This window comes from Dromiciops gliroides, chromosome 1, assembly GCF_019393635.1.
Source record: "Dromiciops gliroides isolate mDroGli1 chromosome 1, mDroGli1.pri, whole genome shotgun sequence".
Lineage (NCBI taxonomy): Eukaryota > Metazoa > Chordata > Mammalia > Microbiotheria > Microbiotheriidae > Dromiciops > Dromiciops gliroides.
The window spans coordinates 688,476,404-688,497,249 of NC_057861.1; the positions used below are offsets into that span (position 1 = coordinate 688,476,404).

A 20,846-nucleotide genomic window follows, 5' to 3' on the forward strand; every position below is an offset into this window, starting at 1 on the left:
GATCTCCTGTGGCAAGCTCATGGGAGGCTTAGGAGAGCAGTCATAGAAGATGGGAAAGTTGTAATTTGCATCATTCAAGGAAATATTCAAATTGAAGGCATCAGAGATCCATTTGTGTATACTTTATTCCATGTTTGCTTTTCTGAGTTACCGATCTACGACTTTTTTTTTTTCACAGAATCCACTGCCATAGAGTCTCCATTATTTGTTCTAAACTATCCTTGTGTTCGTCTTTTTATTCTTTAAGAGCTTATTTTTCCAATCCTAAAATCTATATTTGTATCTTCCTTTAATTCTTATATTAATCTTAAAAACTCTTCTGGAGATTTTCATGGGAAAGCTAGGTAGCTCAATGGATAAAATACAGGACTTTGGAGTCAAGAAGACCTGAGTTTAATACTGCTCTAGTCACTTAATAAGCTATGTGACCCTGAGAAAGACACAATCTCTTTGTGCCTTTATTTTCTCATCTGCAAAATGGAGATAATAGAACCCACCTCACAGGGTTGTACTCAGGATCACGAGAGTTAACATATGTAGAATACTGTGCAAACCTTAAAGTTCTATATAAGTCCTAGTTCATCCTCCTACTCCACCTTCATCTATTTAAAATTATCCTTCTTGTTCCATCATATCTGTAGGATCTTGTTGCATTATTATTTTGTAGTCCTTATTTAATCTATTAGGAACTTTTTTGGGTCATTTACTCATTTTTTCAGTTTGTTGATTTTTCTGTGAGGTTTTCCTTGTGATTAAATTTTTTCATCCCCTTTTAGCTTTTTTAAAGTTTATTTTTACTTTATTTGGCACATTATTTGCTCTTTTGAGGTCACTGAGGGGCCCAAGGCTTAGATATAACTGCTCTATAAGCAGTCTTTCCCAAGTGTTAGATTGATCTTCTGAGATCTCTATCCCCTTGTCTTACTCATCTGTTTTATTTATAGTTACATTTTTGGAAATAAATTATTGAAAATCTCTAAGAGCTCATCTTAACACCCTTGATCTCTTTTTCTCTTCAGTGTGGCTAACTGTACATTTTTTTCTGGAAGTTTGATATGTGTTCTTCTAAGGCGTAGATCTGTCTCTGCCTAGCATGTAACTACTAGGTATCATGAATTCTAAGATGAAATGATTCACATTATTTATCAAAGGATTGTAGATTTAACATTGGAAAGGATCTTAGAGATCACTGAGCCCAAATTCTTCATTTAAGGAAATGGAGTCACAAGTAGGTTAAATTACTTTCCAGGGGTCCCATATCTAATAAGTGTCTGAGGCAGAATTTGAACTCAAGTCTTCCTAACTCCAAGTCCAGAGCCCTGTCCAGTGTAGTATCATAAGAAATGGTATTGCCCATCTCTGTGCCCCAGAAAACTCTCTAAGTTGCAGAGCAGGTGCCAATCTACATTGGTTGAAATTTCTTAATTGGGAATTCCCCATACTAATAAAATAAGAGGTCTGGTCTGGTCCAAACATATGTAGATGTGATCTCTAGACAGACATATAGACATAAATACACACACATACATACATACATACACACACAAACACATACGAGAATCAGTTTGAGAGTTTTGATGACTTTTTTTCAAGTTTGGCTTTTGACACATCCTAGCTGTGTAACTCCGGATAAATCATTTAACCTCATAGGACCTGAGAATGTAAGACTATAAGTTGGAGAATGGTTTTAAACTTGCCTCAATAAATGGAGTTTTCTGAAGTAATTAAAAAAAAAAAACATCAAACAGGTACAGATCAACCAACATATATACAAATGAAAGAGGGAATTTATTAATAGGATAATTTTCTACAAACACAATAATGGGCTAACATGTCTTCTCCAGAGAGCATAATACCTTGATGGCAATACTTCTATGCATAAACCCATCTGTTCTAATCAAACTGGCTTACTACTCCCTCAAGCACACTTAGTTTTAACATCAGAATTTTTTTTTAATTGTGCCTCCCAACCTACTCTATAAAATGCCCCTTTCCTCTCTTCTACCTAACTGAATTCTATTTAATTCCTTAAATCCTGGATCAAGATCAACTTCTGCCTAAAACCCACCAGAATTGATCCCTTCCTCTTCTGAAGTCCAAATGTCTTTATGGTCTGTATTCTCCATCTAGTATTTACCATTTGCTACCTTGTGAAAGTAGCCTCAACAATATTATAAATCAGGGGTTGGTTCTTAACATTTTTTGTGTCAAGGACCTCCTTTGGCACAACCAAATGATATATACAAATCTTAAATACATCAATATTTATATTTCAATGGAGCTATAATCTCATTGATGTGGATCTTTCCATCCACAGGTGCAGATTACAGTACATCCACACCTTCTCATATGTGATTATTTTACATGTGGCAGCTACGTGGTTTAGTGGAAAGATATCAGGCCTAGTATAGCATCTGGAAGAATTTACTTCAAATCTGACCTTGGATGTGTAATTCTGGGCAAGTCACAATCTCTGTCTCAGTTTCCTCAACTGTAAAATGAAGATGACAGCATCTTCCTCCCAGAATTGTTGTATTGTTGTGAGGATCAAAGAGATAATTTTGTGAAATGCTTAGCACAGTGCCTGGCCTATGGCACTATTTAAGTGTCAGCTACTTCTTCTACTACTACTACTACTACTACTACTACTACTACTACCACTACTACCACTACTACTACTACTACCACTACTACTACTACTACCACTACCACTACGACCACTACGACCACCACCACCACCACCACCACCACCACAATGTGGTTGGGCTCCTGTGAATGCTCCACAAAGACCTATGCAATATGCTTCATACTTTCTTGAAGGTATTTTACATTCTGTGGAGATCTTCATGGTGAATGAGTGGTCTATCTGTTAACCTTGCTCTGGCAATAAGATCAGCCTGAATCTTTGATATAATGAAGTATAAAAAGCAAAAGAGGAAGCTAGGTGGCACAGTGGATAGAGTGCTGGGCCTGGAGTCATGAAGACCTGAGTTCAAATCCAGTCACAGACACTCACTCGTCATGTGACCCTTGGCAAGTCACTCAACTTCTGTTTGCCTTAACCCACTGGAGAAGGAAATGACAAATTATTCTAGTATCTTCACCAAGAAAACAAAGTGTTGGACATAACTGAACAACAACCACCAAAAGTCAATGGGAAAGGAGAGGAGACGATCCTTGCTAACTATCTGCTTTTTCCCACTACGTAGACACGAATTCCTTCTCTTTATGCATAGATATAATGACTACCAATAGTCTGAATTTTAGAGGGCACTATGAAAGAATGAACCCTTTCTTACTATAGATGTACTGTTTTGCTGGTTAGTGATTCTAAGGAGGTTCTTTCATTTGTTCCTAAGGACTTTCAAATTTTTCTGAAATCTGCTGAAATATCAAAGTTTCCTAATGACCTGAATGTTGGGTTTTTTTCCCCCTAGAGATGACACAGAGTGTTATCTCTGTGTCACCTTGTGGCTTTGCTTGGCAAATATATGCCCCCTAGAACTGCTGGAAAATGGACATGCTCTGATTTTACCATTTCTCCAATTTCTATCACCATTTCCATGAACACCATTATTATGAGAAAAGCTTGGTACAGTAACTGGCCAGGAGTTAAGAAGTGGGTTCAAATCCTATTTTATGATAACAGCTGTGTGACCTTAGGCAAGTCATTTAATCTCAATATGCTTCAGGAAAAGTAAAAGATTGACATTCCAGTGGAAATCTGTGTCAAGTGGAGAGAATGATTAACAATTCTCTAAGTGGAAAATTTCACAGACTCTTCACATATTTCAGTATCTCATTTCTTAAGCATAGGTTCCCACCTTGGTGCTTAAAAGATGCACTTTGGCAGGAAAAGCTTGACAATATTGAAATTAACTGAGTAACTTCAAAAAATCAAATTCAGACCACTCTCTTTCTTCTATGAAATTCTAGACCCCACTCACTGTTCATCTGCAATGCTCGTCCCAGTCATATGGACAGATGTACCAGCAGAATGGACCAGAACATGCCCATTGTCTAGGCCAAGCCCACCTTAAAGTGAAACTAAAGGTGGTTATAAATTCAAACTGTAGAGCTGAAAACTAACCTATCTCTTCTTGGTAAATGCCTCTGTCAGCAGGATTAGATAAGACTACATTAAATCAATTTGGAAAAATCCCAAATACAAAAGGAAAAATTTTAGGGTCTGTTAGTGTCTAAATGATAACACAAGAATGAAAGAAGAGTTCAGATAGACAAGGAAATGGTTGAAATTGGTGCCTCTTCAAGTCCTATATTTCTAGATAAAATTTTCAGAAAAAATTCATTATTAAGGTATTTATTTTAAAAGTCAAAACCCAAGAACTTCAGTTTTCTCATCAATTAGTCACATCACTGAAAATAAACTTCTTCAGGATATTCCTGTTAGCAACAGAAGCACATAAATAAGGTTTTCTAAACAAACATCTTATCTTTTTATGGAAGGAAGTCTATTAAGAAAGAACTGACGTTCTTCCCCAACACTACCAACAAAAATACATTTCTGGGTTCTTTTCCCAGAAATCTGTAAATGATATTTTTAAGGATATTATTTTTTTCAGCAATGTTGAAAAACCAAACAGACTTAAGTAAGTTCATCTGTACCGCAATAAGGATAAATTTGGCCCACTTTATTCATTAATAAAAATAAAAATAACAATAAGAGTAATAGTAATACTAAGTGGCTTCGTCATGAAAGAGATTTTCATGAAGTCAACCAACAGGATACTGACAAAGAAGCACTGAACAAATAACTGTTTTATGGATCTTTACAGAAAATAAATATGGAGGGTTTTATGATGACAGTTCAAGATCACGTTATTGCCAGAAGAAATGACAGAAGGATTATCTGGAGATTATGCAAAGAAATGATAGAAATAGTATCATTACAGATACCTTAAGAACAAGTCTGACCATGTGATTGCCCTTATTAACCAACAGCAGGGGCTTTCTATGTTTTTAGGACAGCCCTACATAACTCGTTTCCATCTATCTTCCCAGGTCCACTGGATATTACACCTCCACCTGCATTCTGTAAAATAAGGGGATGGAATTCAATGCGTCTGTAGACTCTTGTAGCTATGGATCTATGGTTCTATGAGATGAGGAAACAGACTAAATGCTTGTGTGCCCAGGCTACACATCCACTGAGTATTTCAGGCAGGATTGGAATTAAGGTTCTTCTGATTCCAAATACATAATTGTATCCATTATTCCACTACTTATCTCATGGAAAACATAAAGTACTAATTTAAAGCAATTATATATATATAATTATTATTATTATTTTTTTGGTGAGGCAATTGGGGTTAAGTGACTTGTACAGGGGTCACACAGCTAGTAAGTGTCAAGTGTCTGAGGCTGGACTCAAACTCAGGTCCTCCTGAATCCAGGGCCACTACTCTATCCATTGCACCACCTAGCTGCCCCTAAAGCAGTAATTTTTAAAAATTTTCTCTTCATTTTATACTTCCAACACTCGTCTATATGCTGTCCATTCTATGTTAGGAAGTAGGATGGAAACAAGTGACTTCAGTGGACCATTTATTCAACAAACATTTATTAGTGAATAGGTATTGGGGCAGACACAGAAATCAATAAGACATGTTTCTCTAAGGAGCTTACATTCTAGTAGGGACAATAAGTTACATAAAAATAGCCATAATGCAACTTATATGTTCTTAATAAAATTACAAAATGACATGTATTCAGGTAAAAGAGAAATAATTCCTGGTTGGGAAAATATATTAGGGAGGGTTACATGAAGGAGGTGGCATCAATATAAAAATCTTTCCTTGCAAAACTCTTATTCTCTACAAGGAGAATGTGTTTCTAAGGATGTATTTTATAGGATACATAGCAACAGGGAAAATGAGTCTAGCATGGGCTTTTTTTTTTTTTAATTTTTTTTTTGGCTGGGCAATGGGGGTTAAGTGACTTGCCCAGGGTCACACAGCTAGTAAGTCAAGTGTCTGAGGCCGGATTTGAACTCAGGTACTCCTGAATCCAAGGCCGGTTCTTTATCCACTGAGCCACCTAGCCGCCCGGGCTTTTTTTTTCTTAAAGAGACTTTCTTCTCTATTCAGAATTCCCAACTAATTCTACTTATTGTACATTATAGATAATTTCTCAGTGTAGATGATTCTGCTCACTTACATGGATAACAATTGAAAAACTGTAGAAAATGAAACTATAATGATGTATAAGCTCCCCATTCTGGAAATACTTTTCTTATACAAAGAAAAAACACCTTGACGTAAAACTGTTCTTTGTTGTTTTAAAAAAGGAAACATCATTCCCCAAATAAAAACAAATACTTATTTGCAACTGAGAGGGTAGTAAGTCAGAACAAGTGTCATTACTGCTGCTTCTGCGGCTACCTCTCTAGCATTTGTATCATACTTTAAGGTTTGCTTTAACATGTGTTCCCTCATTTGATTCTTACAACAATTCTTGGAGGTAGGTCCTATTATTACACCCATTTTACAGATGAGGAAACTGAGGCACAGAGAAGTTAAATGACTTGCTTGTGGGGAGTGAGGGGGTGAGGGGGTAAAGTCACACAGCTAGTAAGAGTCTGAAGCAGAATTTGAACTCAGGTTTTCCTGACTCTAAGTGCCATGCCCTATCTGTTACATCATCTAGCTCCCTCTGTTTTGTAGGTAGGTAATACACACTTGATAAATTGCATAGAGGCAACAAGGTGTATGTAGTGCAAGGGTTCTTAACCTGGGATCTGTAAAGAGAGATCAGGTCTGTGAACCTGGATGGGAAAAAATGACATTTTCATTTTAATAGAAATGGCTTCCTTCATAAGCTTACGTATTTATTTTCTGCACTGAAAACACTATTCCGGGAAGGGAGGTTTCAAAGAGTATGTGTGTGTGATATGAAGATACAGCCTACCCAAGGCATCCATGATACAAAAAAAGTAAAGATCCCCTGGCATAATAAAGAGTTTAGGGTTTGAATCCTACCTCTTGATACCTCTCATGGGAAGTCACTTAACATCTTTGAAGTCTGATGTTACTAGGCAGCCAAAGTGAACGAAAATGATACACTACAGGTTTATTTTAGAAATGGGCTTCTTTGTTCTCTTTTTATTATTTAATTAATCAGAATTACTGATAAAGTGTTATATATAAGTTTCTTCATATGTCAAAAGACAGCTAGCTGAAGCATCATGGGGAAAGCAAAATAAAGGAACATTAGGAATTGTATTTTAACAGGAAGAAGACATTTTCCTTAAAAAGATAAAGTACTAGAGATATAACAAACAGTCTTGGGCTGTGAATGTCAAGGAGTTCCTTCAGATTTCAGGGTCAGAGTTCTATGGGTGAGGTTAAGAAGCTCTCTGAGTCACAGAGTTAAACTCCATTGAGTGTCAAGCATCCAAGCAATGGAAAAGATAGAATGGGAGCTTTTTGTAGGGGTATCTAAAAGGCTAATGAGGAAACTACATGAAAAGTGACCTGAGGGCAAAAGAGGCATACCAAGATTATAAGACAGCCAGAAGTTATCTGCTTAAGGAAATAACTGCTAACAGAAGAAAGGGTCCTGCCCCTAAAAGTAGAAGAACTGAGTTCAAATCCTGGTTCTAACTGTGTGGTCAAGTCACTTAACCTCCCTGGGCCTCATTTTCCTCATCTGTAACACAAAGTTTAGACGAGATGGGCTCTTCCAATTCTAGATCTTTGAACTTTTGAAGATAGTCAGACATCATACAGCCTAAAACCCAAGGTCAGTCTCTAAAGTCAATACTGTGGGGGTAGTGACCAAGAGGAGTCTTGAGCTCACTCAAAGGCCAATTTGGGAATGATAACACAAAATATGTAAAGAGAAGTCTGGAGAATACCAAAGGAACTGATACAAAGAATAATGAAGACAGACCAACCAAGGAGGTAGAAATCAATGAGTGTGAGGATTTAAGTGTGTTTTTCATGTTCTTTTTGAGATATCACTCTGGAGAGCTGAGCTACAAGTAGTTAGGGGTATCATGGTTTGATGGAGAACTAAAGCATATATCACACCAAGCAGTGAGCCTATCATTTTTCAAAATAAATACTAAAGTAGGTCTTTTGCCCCTGGGTGACTTATATATTGTCTTGGGTATCAGAGAGTCCCACCTGCCAGACCCCCACCTTCCCCAAGTATTAGGAAATCCTGTAGACCAATGTGTATGGCACAATACAAGGCAGACTTAGAAAAAAACTCAAAACATTTATTTGAAAATTTTTTTCCCCTATGGAATATTTTTTAAGCCTTGAAAAGCACCATTGGAGAACAGTAGGAAAGACTTCCCTATCCACTGGGAGCTCAGGATTTAGGAGGTTTCAAAGAGTACGTGTGTGTGATATGAAGATACAGGGAGAAGAGAAAGCCAAAGAAAGGGGGTAGGAGAAGGAATCAAAGTGATAAATTTGTCTCTGATGGCAGACATCTATCCCACTGGCTTACAGGTGTTTCCTTCAACACATCATGTTTTAATCACCCACAAAGATGATTTTATGCTCCTTTGAAGAGCATTATAAAGGAGGCCTTAAAACACACACACACAACAAAACACTGGGCAGCACAAAAGGTCATTATGTAAACTCAATTCCCAAGGATAGTCTCAGATGTCTTGAGACTCTGAATCAGCTTTTTTTTTTTAAGCCCTTGCTTTTCTTTGTCATTCATTTTGAGCATCTGCAATATGGTTCCTTTCCATATCAGCCCTGGGTTGTGAGAACTGTTCACTATCAGGAGAGATCAAATTTATACCAAATACTCCAATGAAACAGTACTAGGACTCTAAGTTTTCACAAGCAAAGCAGATCAAGAACAGGTGGGTATAAGGAAGCAGGATGGTTTCAGCTCCAACATCTTGAATGGTAAAGGGATGAATTCCTTCCACCACAACAGTTAGACATTATTGCATAAATGCAACACAGGTATTCAAGCTATTTTGATGTATGTGTTCTCTTCCTGCTGTGTCTACACATGATATTTGACTTGACCTCATACAAGTAAAATCACTGTGGTATGAGGGTTTAGTATTAATCCCTGAGATAGATCCCATTAAAAGGAAAAAAAAAGGATGGAGTCATGGAATGGCTGATGGAAACAAGCAAATTCAAAGGGGTGTGGTGGTAAAGATTGGCCAGGCACCATTACCAACAACCCAAACATTCTGTCGTCAACTACAGGAAATTAAACTACTTAAATTAAAGATCCAGATCAATTTTGATTTAGGGTGAGTCAGCATTCTTGTCCTGTCTGACAACATGACAAAAGCACTGATGGAGCCAATAGAATGAATGAGGGATTACATTTACCCTATATCACACAGAGATTTTCTTACATTCCAAAACCAGCAGTTCTAGTTTCAAACAATGTATCTTCCCCTTACCTTTTCTGACATCTTATCCTGACCCATTGCATCAGTGCTTGGCAATGATGGCGTTGCTGATGGCGTTGCTGATGGCGTTGCTGATGGCGTTGCTGATGGCGGAGGAGGCGCTCTCCGCTTCTTCATGTCTGACTTTACTGAAGACACTCCTGAGATGTTGCTAAGGGAGAGGGATGGACCCAATGTAAGGGAACGAGAATTCACAGATGGGGAGTTGGGTGTTGTTAAGCAGCCCTGAAAAAAGAACAACAAGCAAGCAAACAAAACCAAAAATGAGTTAAAAATAATTTCTAGGAAGCTCCTTTCTAAAAACCCAGACTATTTGTTTCTATTTAACATTTACTTTGATCAGACTAAAAGTTCACATTGCGGCTTCTCTGGTAACATTAGAGTAGTGCTCACATATGACAAGGAACTTTTGCTCATTTTCTTTTTGATATTTCTGTATAGTCATTCTAGTCATATGAAACTCTTCTTGGCCCCACTTGGAGTTTTCTTGGCAAAGATACTAGAGTGGTTTGTCATTTCCTTCCCAACTCATTTTACAGATGAAGAACTGAGGCAAACAGGGTAAAGTGAGTTGTACAGGGTCACACAACTGGTAAGTGTCTGGGGCTGGATTTTAGCTGAGGAAGGTGATTCTTCTTGACTACAGGCCTCAGGCTCTATTGACCATGCCACCAAGCTGGGGCTGGGGGTGGCCACATGGCTAGTATCATAGGTCCAGAACTGTCACTTTAGATGTCATCTAATCCAACCCTTTCAATTTCTTAATGTGGAAACTGAGGTTCAAGGAGGTCAAGTAGTGTTAGAAGTAGCATTTAAACCCAGAACCTGCAACTTCAGAGTCAGTGTTTTTCCCACTGTACCAAAATAACCTCTTAATATATGGTGGCCAGTCAGTCATTCGACAAGCATTAAGTACATACTATATGCCAGGAACAGTGCATACTAAGGATACAGAGAAAGGCAAAAGATAGTCCCTGCCTTCAAGGAGCTTACAGTCTAATGAAGGAGACATGTATAAGTAGTCATAATGAATAATAAACTCAGCAATTTAAAATGTTTCAGAGTATATTTTTTGGTGAGATGATTTACACAGGATTTACTTGAGATCTCTTATAAGTAAACTAGGAAAAAGGTATCATCACCATCTTCCAAAAGTACATAAACTGCATCCTAGTGAACTTTAGCAACATTCCCTCTGACTTTTCAAAGTTGTGAACAGACAACTATATCACATGAGTATTGAGCTACAAAGAATATGTATGTGCTAGACTTAAGGCTGTCATCAAATAAAACTTGTTACAAAATTAATCTGACATATTTAATACTATGAATAATCATTTTTTGTCCTACATGATAATTAGGCATAAATAATTGTCCCCTGGGCTCTTCAAAGATCAAAGCCAGCTGTCATCTCATCTTCATGAAATTCCAGCTCTTTCCCTTTTAAGAAGGTAGAAGTGTGGCAGAGTCTACTGGGGATATAGACTGAGAGGCAGGAAGACCTGGGTTAGAAGTCCCCCCAAACCAAAAGATTACTAGTTCTGTAGCCCCAGGCAAATCGCTGAACCTTTCTCGGCCTCAGTTTCCTCCTCTAGAAAATGGGGGCAATAACACCTGTAACATTTATCTTATGGGGTCCTTTTTATGAGGATCAAGTGAAAAAGTGCATGTAAGGTGACTTGCAAATCTTAAAACACTATTTAAAATAAGATAACAGTACCACTGCCTCCTACTGTCATGACGCTGAACCTAAAGTGAGGCAGGGATCTCTTAGAACATCTAATAAGAGATGGCCTAAGAACAGCTGAGTACAATGAAAGCCAGGTATAGGGTTATTTTATGTTCTGTTGAGCTGAGCAAATTTCATGGAAATTATGGATACAAGCCCAGTTTAGAAAATGAAAAAAAGTTTTTGGCAAAATCATCTACCATAAAATAGTATCATAAACCATTCCCTGAATGTTCTTTCATCCCATTCCTTTTGATAAACTGAAAGAAAAAGGAATTAAATGACATGTTTAAGATGACTTACTGAGGTAGTATACAGGAAATGAATCTTTAACTTTTAAAAATTGGCTACTACCTACATTAGACATCTTGGAAAGAATTTCACAAATCTTTCAAACATCGAAGTTCTTCAAATATAAATTTCATTTCAAAATATTTTAATAAATATAAAATCATATCATTTTCCATGTTTTTCTTACATTTACTTCTGATATTTACACAGTCATTGTGGAGACCCCAAAAGGCATATGTATAAAGTAAAAGTACATACAGAGAAGTTTATTTTAGGGTATAATTACATTGTGATTGTAAAATGAGGTCATTTAAAATAACTAGAGGTGATATAGGATCATATCTCTAGAGCTAGAAGGAACCTAGCAGGCCAGTTTGTTCAATCCTTTCTCATTTTGCAGTTGAGGAAACTGAGGCTCAGGGAGATTAAGCTCCTTACTTGAGAAATGAGTAGTACGTGTCAGAGGTGGGAATTAAATCTGGGTCCTCTCCAGTGCTTTCTATCTCATCCTGGGCCTCTGTGTTGTTATGCTGCTAGATTATATTACTATATGTTATGTAATTATACACCCTATTGATTGATTCAGTTTGAATGTTTACATGGGCCTGCTGTCACATAGATCACCTCCTATGAATTTGTCTTACAAGAATGACCCTAAATTTAGATACCCTGAATGACTCAGTTTCGTTGTCCTTAAATCACATCAGGTAATAGTCTTTTAGCATTGGCATTTCAATAGTTGTAATCATATACTTAGACTCCATTAAGCCTTTGTACAGCTACAGACATCAAACTTGATGGGGATTCTACCAATCTTAAGTCCACTGGACAAGAGTACATCATTTATCAAAATGCTACAGTCCTTTAGCCTTTTATGACTTCACTAAAAGACCAAACAATAAGAGTCTGATGCTTTATAAAGCAAAAACAAAACCTAACTCTGGTCCTGATTTTTCATAGATTATACAGATTCTAATATATGGCTGAATAGGCCATTGAGTTATTTTTCAGGTGTGTGTGTGTGTGTGTGTGTGTGTGTGTTCAGCTAGAATTAGACAATGAACTGGACCCAATATTGAACAGAAAGATAGGTTAAATAACATTTAAGTAACTAAACAATATTTTGAAGCATCTCAAGTTGCTTTTGTTGTTTACTTGTTTTTTCAGTCATGTCTGACGCTTTGTGACCCCATTTTGGGTATTTTCTTGGCAAAGATACTAACCTATAAAGATAGTGGGATGGTTTGCCATTTCCTTCTCTAGATCATTTTACAGATGAAGAAACTCAGGGAAACAGGGTTAAGTGACTTGCCCAGGCTCACACAGCTAATAAGTGTCTGAGGCCGGATTTGAATTCACAGAGAAGAGTCTTTATAACTCCAGATCTGGTGCTCTATTCACAGTGTCACATAATAATTATAATGATAGATGAAGCAAACTAAAGTAGAAAAAACATGTAGTGGGTATAAAGAAGTTACAGAATATTACCAGCCACGAATGATTTGTGTGTTTTAAAAATGTATCATAAAAGAGAGTGAGGAGTTGTTTTAACATAAAAAAGGTGGGCCAGTCATCTATAGTGATGTGCCCAGCCAGAATATTTCAGTGGTAACCACAAAATATTAAAGGAACCCAACTAATAGTCTCTAGGATACTTGGTACATTCATTATGAAAGATTAATGGAAAGGAAGAGATCAAAATTGCACAAGATAGAAGAGAATGAACAGGCTGTGATCAGCAAAAGATCACAGATCTGTTGAAGCACTATTTCTTGAATAACAAGATGAAAACAGTACACCAATATATCGCTAACTTAATGAGTGAATTATTTATAAGAAATGTGCTATACATAATTTTTGCATTCGTTTAAGAGGGATGGCACGAAACTCATTTTCCCTCCTTCAATTTGAATTCACATTGGATGGACTCATTAGGAAGGACTGATGGAAAAACTTATACAGATAAGAACAGATGAACAGAAGACTCATTTTCCCGAGTTCAAATTCATCCTCAAACACTAGCTGTGACACCCTGGACAAGTCACTCAACCCTGTTTATCTCAGTTTACTCCTCTGTAAAAATGAGCTGGAGAAGGAAATGTCAAATCACTCCAGTATCTTTACCAAGAAAACTTCAAACAGGGTCATGAAGAGTCAGCCACAACTGAAAGAGCTGAATGACAAAAACAAAATAATTAGAAACTACCCAAGATGGGAGGGGGTGAATTGGCTCTGATTGGTATTGAGGAAGACTTATACAGATGCTAATGAACTCACTAATCCACTGAAGCACTAAAGACCTTATTATACATTTCTGTAGTAGGTTGGTATTTTTATACTGTCTCCTCTATATTATGTGTATGCTTGTGTTTTATATGCTCACTGAGGAGGTCTATATATAGTCGTTCTGTTCGTACTTTCTATTAGAAAACTGTACCCAATTAGACACTCAATACAGGCTTTTTTTTTTTTTTTTTTTTGCTGCTGCTGCTGCTGCTGCTGCTGCTGCTGCTATTGGTTAGTTTCAGACTGAGATGAACTAGCAACCAAACAATAAGCGATTCATTAACCAAAGGGTTAAAGGCCTGGTGTGTCCATTATTAGCTACCTAGTACTGAAGTGGCCTCTTGAGCCTTAGTGGACTCCGACCAAAGGTTGTTTCATACAAGATGAAAATTGATCTCTCACAGGTTTACTCACAGCTCAGAAAAGTGACGATGCATTCAGAACACTAGACATTTATCATGTACTTGTTCATTTATTCCATAAACCGTTATTAATATTTCAACAAGAGTTTAAATGCTTAATATGCACCACATATTATACTAGATGCTAGAAGTGCCCCACACCAGATTCTGGTAGAGATATCAAGTTCAGATAGGATATTAGATGCTCTCTTTAAATATTCTCTGATATTGCTTAGGCCTTTGAAAAGTTGACTCAGTTGTTTCAATATCTAGTCAATAGGAAAGGCAGGGTGTAGGCAATATGGTTCAGTTAGTCAAACACATCTGTTTTGAAAATTGCTTCCCCAGTTCTCCATTATTAGTTTCCTTGGTTTTCTCATGACACAAAATGGCATTTAAAGGTCAGCAAAGAACAGAATGCTGTTTGCCTGCAAGAGTGATTTGGTTTCCTGTTCCCTGTCCACATTGGTCAATAAAAGTTTTTTTCAAAATGTCAAGTTCTTTTCTTGTATGGGTGTTGGAGCTAGGCCTCTCTTCCATAACATGGTGCCCAAATCCACAGATTTCAACTCTATCTTCTTATGTGATTTCCCCATAGCTAATTTTTAAATGGAAATTCATCAATGTGCTAGCTTTCAAAGCCAGAGCTACTGGATGTACACACAGTAAAAGTAATGAGCAGCAGAAAAAGGAAGACAAACTATAAAACCCTTTATACTCAGGATGTCTAAGAGCTGGTACACATCTAAGTAAACTGCTAGCATAGTAGCTACCACTATCAATCAATAGATCCACGTTCTTGGTAGTATGTATACTCACAGCCCCTTTACCCCTTTCCATTTTGTACAATGCCTATCAATGCCTCTGCTTAAGAACTATAGTGGGTCCACCCACTTTGCTGTGAGAAGGAAGAAAAAATAAGGCTTAATTCCACCCTTCCTTAAACAATACAAAAATGCTTCATAGCAGACACATTTCTGATCTGTATTAAACTCACTTATTAAGTTAGGGAAAATAGGTAATTCCTTAGTCCTCTGACATCTCATATGAGGAGACCATAAAAATGGTGCTCCTCAGTTGATTGTTTCATTCTTTTATTCCATTTTTTTCTTTTATTTTGACCACTGGCTATGGTTAGAATCCTCCTTAAGAACCATCAAAATAAAACTGCGATCACAGGGATGTATCTATTATTAGTTTTAAAATTCTCCCTTTTGGAAATTGTAGGCTGCCAAGAATTTTCAGGGTGATTCCTTGTCTAGCAATTCTCTATTCACTGTGGTCTAATAAAGAACTGAAGCCAGCTGACATTTAGAGGTAGAGACAAAGTCCCATTGAGAAGGATGGACATGCATGTATGTATATGTGTATATGCGTGTATATGCATGTGTACAAACATGTATATTGCTACATGTAGTCATTTGCATTTTTAATCGTCCCAGGAGGTAAGGTGATTACTGTGGTTTTTTGCTTTCAAGAATGGACCTGTAGTTTCACTGGTATGGCAAACTTCGTGATGAAACTCATCTATCAATGCAGAATTGCTCCTTTTCAAAAACTTATAAAGTCTTAATGAGCTGCTTACAATACCGAGAGGCTAATGTGATTTGCTGAGCGTCACAAAGAGGCAAAACTTGAATTTGGGTCCCCTTGACCTGATCTCTTTGTGCTACACTGCTTCTCATACAGAGCTATATAACAAAATCTGAATTTAGATGAAAGTACATATCTTGCCAGGTCTATATATCTCAGGTCCATTAATTAATTTTCTTTTCCCTGGTACTTTGCTATGACCTTAATAATTATGTTCCAGAATAAGAAACCAGAATAAGACCAAAAAAATGTTCCTGAAGGGAAATACACACACACACACACACACACACACACACACAGTGCCAAGCTAATCTTCTCATTGATTTCCACATCTTTTTTGTTGTTGTTGCTTTTAACTACTTTTAATTCACATTGAGATAATCTGGGAATATTTCATTTAAAACTTGAGTGTCAGATGAAAAGTCACTACACCAAGCCTACCTACAATGGAGATAGTACCTACCAATGGCTTCTCTCTGAGGGTAGTGCATTTGGACAAACAGGTATCTTCTTGGACCACTAGCAGCCCATAAGTTAGCGATCCACAGTAAAGCTGCAACAGTTACTTCTGGTATTCATTTAGGTGCCATCAGAATGACCCGTACTAAACAAGAGTCTATAACCTGGAAACATCCTTCCTGTTTCCCCAGGAATTAAACTGAGACGGGAGTCACCTATTGTTATGTCTAGCATGCTGAGAGAGAGAAGGAAAAGGCTATGTTGGAGGCTATCAGAATATTAGATATAGATTTTAGGAACTCTAATTTGTTTTGGTTTCTCCCACAAGGCCTTGCTCATAGTGGATGCCCAACAAATACTTGCTGAAATGAAGAAAGGGTCTAGATTCATAGGCTTCCAGTAGTTATGCATAATGTGGAATATCAGTGACATTCTGGTTCAAATCCTAAGGTTATCTAACTCAACAGTATAGGAAACCTTTGTCTACCAGGAACCTGAAGACTATACATAAACACACACACACACACACATGTATATATGTATATATACATATGTATATATGTGTGTACACACATGTATATATGTATATATGTATATATACATATATATACATGATGTATATATATACATGTGTGTGTATATATATACATACATACATACATACACACACATATATATATTTATATATATATACACACACACACACATACTATGTTTCTGTAAACATGCTTTTTTTTTTGGTGGGGGAATGAGGGTTAAGTGAATTCCCCAGGGTCACACAGCTAGTAAGTGTCTGAGGCTGGATTTGAACTCAGGTTCTCCTGAAACCAGGGCTGGTGCTTTATCTACTATACCACCTAGCTGTCCCCTACATGCATTTTTTTTTTGAGAACAATACTTAAGGCACCATGTTTTTACTCTGTTGCATTTAGCATATGAAATGAATTTTTTGGCTACGGTACCCTAAATCAATATAGACTGTTTTGTATCCATACATAGAAATGCAGTCCTATGAAGGTGCAATAAGCAAGGAAACAGTCAAGTGTTCACATTATCAATTGTTAGGTTCTTTAAACAGTTATATCTTGCATCATAAGAAAATTGACACAGACACACACATACACACACAAAAGGACTTGAAATTCAAAATATGTAGACTCTATTGTTGTTTGGTCATTTCAATCATGTCTTACTTTTCGTGGTCCCGTTTGGAGTTTTCTGGCAAAGATACTGGAATGGTTTGCCACTTTCTTCTCCAGTTCATTTTTACAGATGAGGAACTGAGGCAAACAGGGTAAGTGACTTGCCCAGGGTCACAGAGTTAAATAAATGTGTAAGGCTGGATTTGAACCCAGGAAGATGAGTCTTCCTGATACCAAGCCCAGTGCTCTACCCATTGTACCACCTAGCTGCCCTTGTAGCATTTATGTGTACAGCTTATCAACATAAAAAATAAATACATTTTAAATGTTATTCAATAAAATTATATTTTATCAAGTATTTTTTTAAAATCTGAATGATTAAAGATGATAGATATCTTAAATGGTGTTTTCCCCTCACTTCCAGATCATCCACAACTAGAATATACTACAGATTATTTAAATACACATCACATAATTTAAAAGTTGGCCTTGTAGTCCAATCTTAATATGATGGGTGAGAAACTGAGGCCCAGAGAGATGTTATCCCTTGCCCAAGGCCATATAGTTATTAACAGAGTCAAGACAGGAATCCAGATCTTCTCATTCCTGGTCCAAAGTTCTATTCACTCAATCAAATTACTTCCCTTCCTGGGTTTAAAAATAATCAGAAAACAACACAAAACCCCTAAAAGCTCCAGCATTTTCAGGAAGCAGGTGTTGTGAAGGGTAGAGAGGAGGGAAGGTGATGCTGGTAGTGGTGGTAGTGGTGGTCAGAATCTCTTGCTTAACTGAATAGCCCTTTCTTCCAAACACATGGTTTGGCTACCTTCCAAGATACGACTGTGTGATGTAAACCAGATCAGACAGACTGACAACATTCTTCTTGCACCATTCAACAGGATCAGCTGAGCACGGCAGCATGGGGCTGTCAACGAGTCTGACAGCTCCATCTCCATTTCTGGTGGGAAATGAAAGAACAGGGTTTTCCATTGCATGGCTGCCAGCAAAGCACTAGGGGTCCAGGGCAGTCAAAGTTCCTTTCGCAGAAGGCTGCTTATTAATGGCATTTTCTCCCTGCTTATTCTCACAGTACAGCCTTTCCTGAGATGGGCATTCCTTTAGCTGAATACCCTCAGCCAATGTTCATGTTGTATTCCTGGCATCCTGGGGATTTGCGTCAGTTCAGTTTAAATGGTGGACCTAGGACATAAACACCATGCCAGCTTATTTCAGCTCAAAGTTGCTGATAGGCAGAGAAAATTAATTTATTAATTCAGTTTTCATCGGGAGGTTGATGGGAAACAACAACTCTCTTGGCCAAGTTCCTTGGTGGGAGTGTCTAAGCGATGACAGTTAAATTCTCAATGGAGAAAAAATATATATATATACACACACACACACACACACACACACACACACACACACACACACACACACACACACTCTGAAGCTTCTTGGTTTGGGAGAAAGATCTCAACCAGGACAATGTTGAATTGCTGCAAACAGTTCCACGCTGTCTCTGATGTTTCTAACAATTGTATCAGGTAGACTTTGGATAGATACTCTTTTGGTCATAGCTGAGAGTTTAAATATTAGCAAACAAACTCTAACTTGGGGTGAATTCATTTTTAAATAATCTTGCAATGCAAAATTTGATGAAATGACTGGACCTAAGTTAGAACACTATCTTTAGAGTCCACATTGCTGGGTCGCCTTATAAAGGTGAAACTTGTTAACACAGACTATATTTTTTAGAATAGTTAACAACAACGCTTTTAGGAAATAATTAGTTTCTGGAAATATGCGGCAGCTAAGTGACAAAATGGAGAGTGATTGGTCTGGAGTCAAGAAGACTCATCTTCCTAAATTCAAATCTGGCCTCAACACTTACTAGCTGTGTGACTCATACTTAATCCTGTTTGCCTCAGTTTCTTCATTTGTAAAATGAGCTGGAGAAGGAAATAGTATCTTTGTCAAGAAAACCTCAAATGGGGTCATGAGGAGTCAGAAACGACCAAACAACAATATCCAACAATGCATTTTGAGGCAGCTGGGTAGGAGAGTGGATAGAATTCTGGGCAGGAAGTCAGGAAGACTGATCTGCCCCAAGTTCAAATCCGGCCTCAGAACTTACTAGCTGTGTGACACTGGACAAGTCACAACCCTGTTTGCCTCAGTTTCTCATCTGTAAAATGAGCTGGAGAAGGAAATGGCAAACCACTCCAGTATCTTTCTCCTCTGAATAGGATTATTAGAATCACTAACTTTTGAGACTGGAAGGAATCTTGAAGATCATCTAAGACTGTTCTTTCCCCTTTCTCCCTGCTCCATTTAATCATTGAGAATAAATTAATAGTTGGAGTAGGAAGAGTCCTATTATTTGTTATGGAAGAAGTGTGCCTTATTGCCAAGTTGATCTATGCACCCTAAATTGCTGGTTTAGCACTGTACATTTGTTTTCTTAATTGCTTATTGTATAGATCAGAAACCCCCAAACATGTAAGGCTCAGTAGTAAATCATTCTCACAGGACTGTGTAAACAGAGTTTTGTAGACAAAAGCACTATAAAATATTAGTGTTTAGTAATATTATTCTAGGTTGGTTGCTGAGACTACAAGCCCTTCTTTCAGGGTTTGCCAAGATTTCCAGAAGAGAATGTATAACAAATACAGAAGATTCTATCCAAGAAAGGAGTATTAGCCTGGAATGATAACCAACCACCAATATCTGAACAACCACCTCTCCCAGCCCAATCCCATGGCCACGCTTATTCTGGTGGTGACTAACCTATTCTCAAACACACACCATTTTATCATAACCCAAAGTCTCTCACATCATTTGCCACACACAATGCATATCTTTGGTTGGAACTCATTTTCTGTTTGCTTAGCTTCTAGTTTTTGGAGGGGCTTCTTAGATCTCTTATTAATCTACTTCTAGCTATCACAAGAGGCTGTTTGTGGCTTCCAGTAAACAGGACAAACAGACAGGGTGAGCCAGATATTCAAGTGACACCTAAGGAATGGAAGTGATTTAATACACCTTCCAACTTCAGTTAAGAGGCAATCTGGTGCAGCTGAATGAGGATGGAACTTGGAGTCACAGGCCCAGACGAGTGCTGACATTTACTATCTATGTGAACTTCATCAAATTACTTGTTGGACTAGATTACCTCTGAGATTCCTACAGTAGACAATTATACAGCTAATATATCAATTCTATGATAAAACTAGGTTCCTCATTGGGAGCCCCCTATACTTTTGGGGGGGGCAGGGCAATGATGGTTAAGTGACTTGCTCAGGGTCACACAGCTAGTAAGTGCCAAGCATCTGGTGTCAGATTTGAACTCAAGTCCTCCTGAACCTAGGGCCAGTGCTTTTTCCACTGTGCCACCAAGCTGCCCCCCAAGGGAACCCCTTATACTAATGAAATTACAGCCTAGGCCCATCCCACCCTAATAAATCCTTCCTTCACTCTATCCCATCCATCCATCCATCCATCCATCCCTCCATCCCATGTTAACT

The 20,846-nt window shown here is 37.7% G+C and overlaps 1 protein-coding gene across 1 annotated transcript in view; it reads right to left on the bottom strand.

Annotated features, from left to right (window-relative positions):
* COBL (cordon-bleu WH2 repeat protein) overlaps positions 1 to 20,846 on the bottom strand; it is a 366,578-nt gene that overhangs the window by 148,503 nt on the left and 197,229 nt on the right. Inside the window, exon 10 of the mRNA XM_043972590.1 lies at positions 9,413 to 9,646. Coding sequence (XP_043828525.1) covers positions 9,413 to 9,646 — 234 coding nt within the window. The remainder of the gene's footprint in view (positions 1 to 9,412; positions 9,647 to 20,846) is intronic.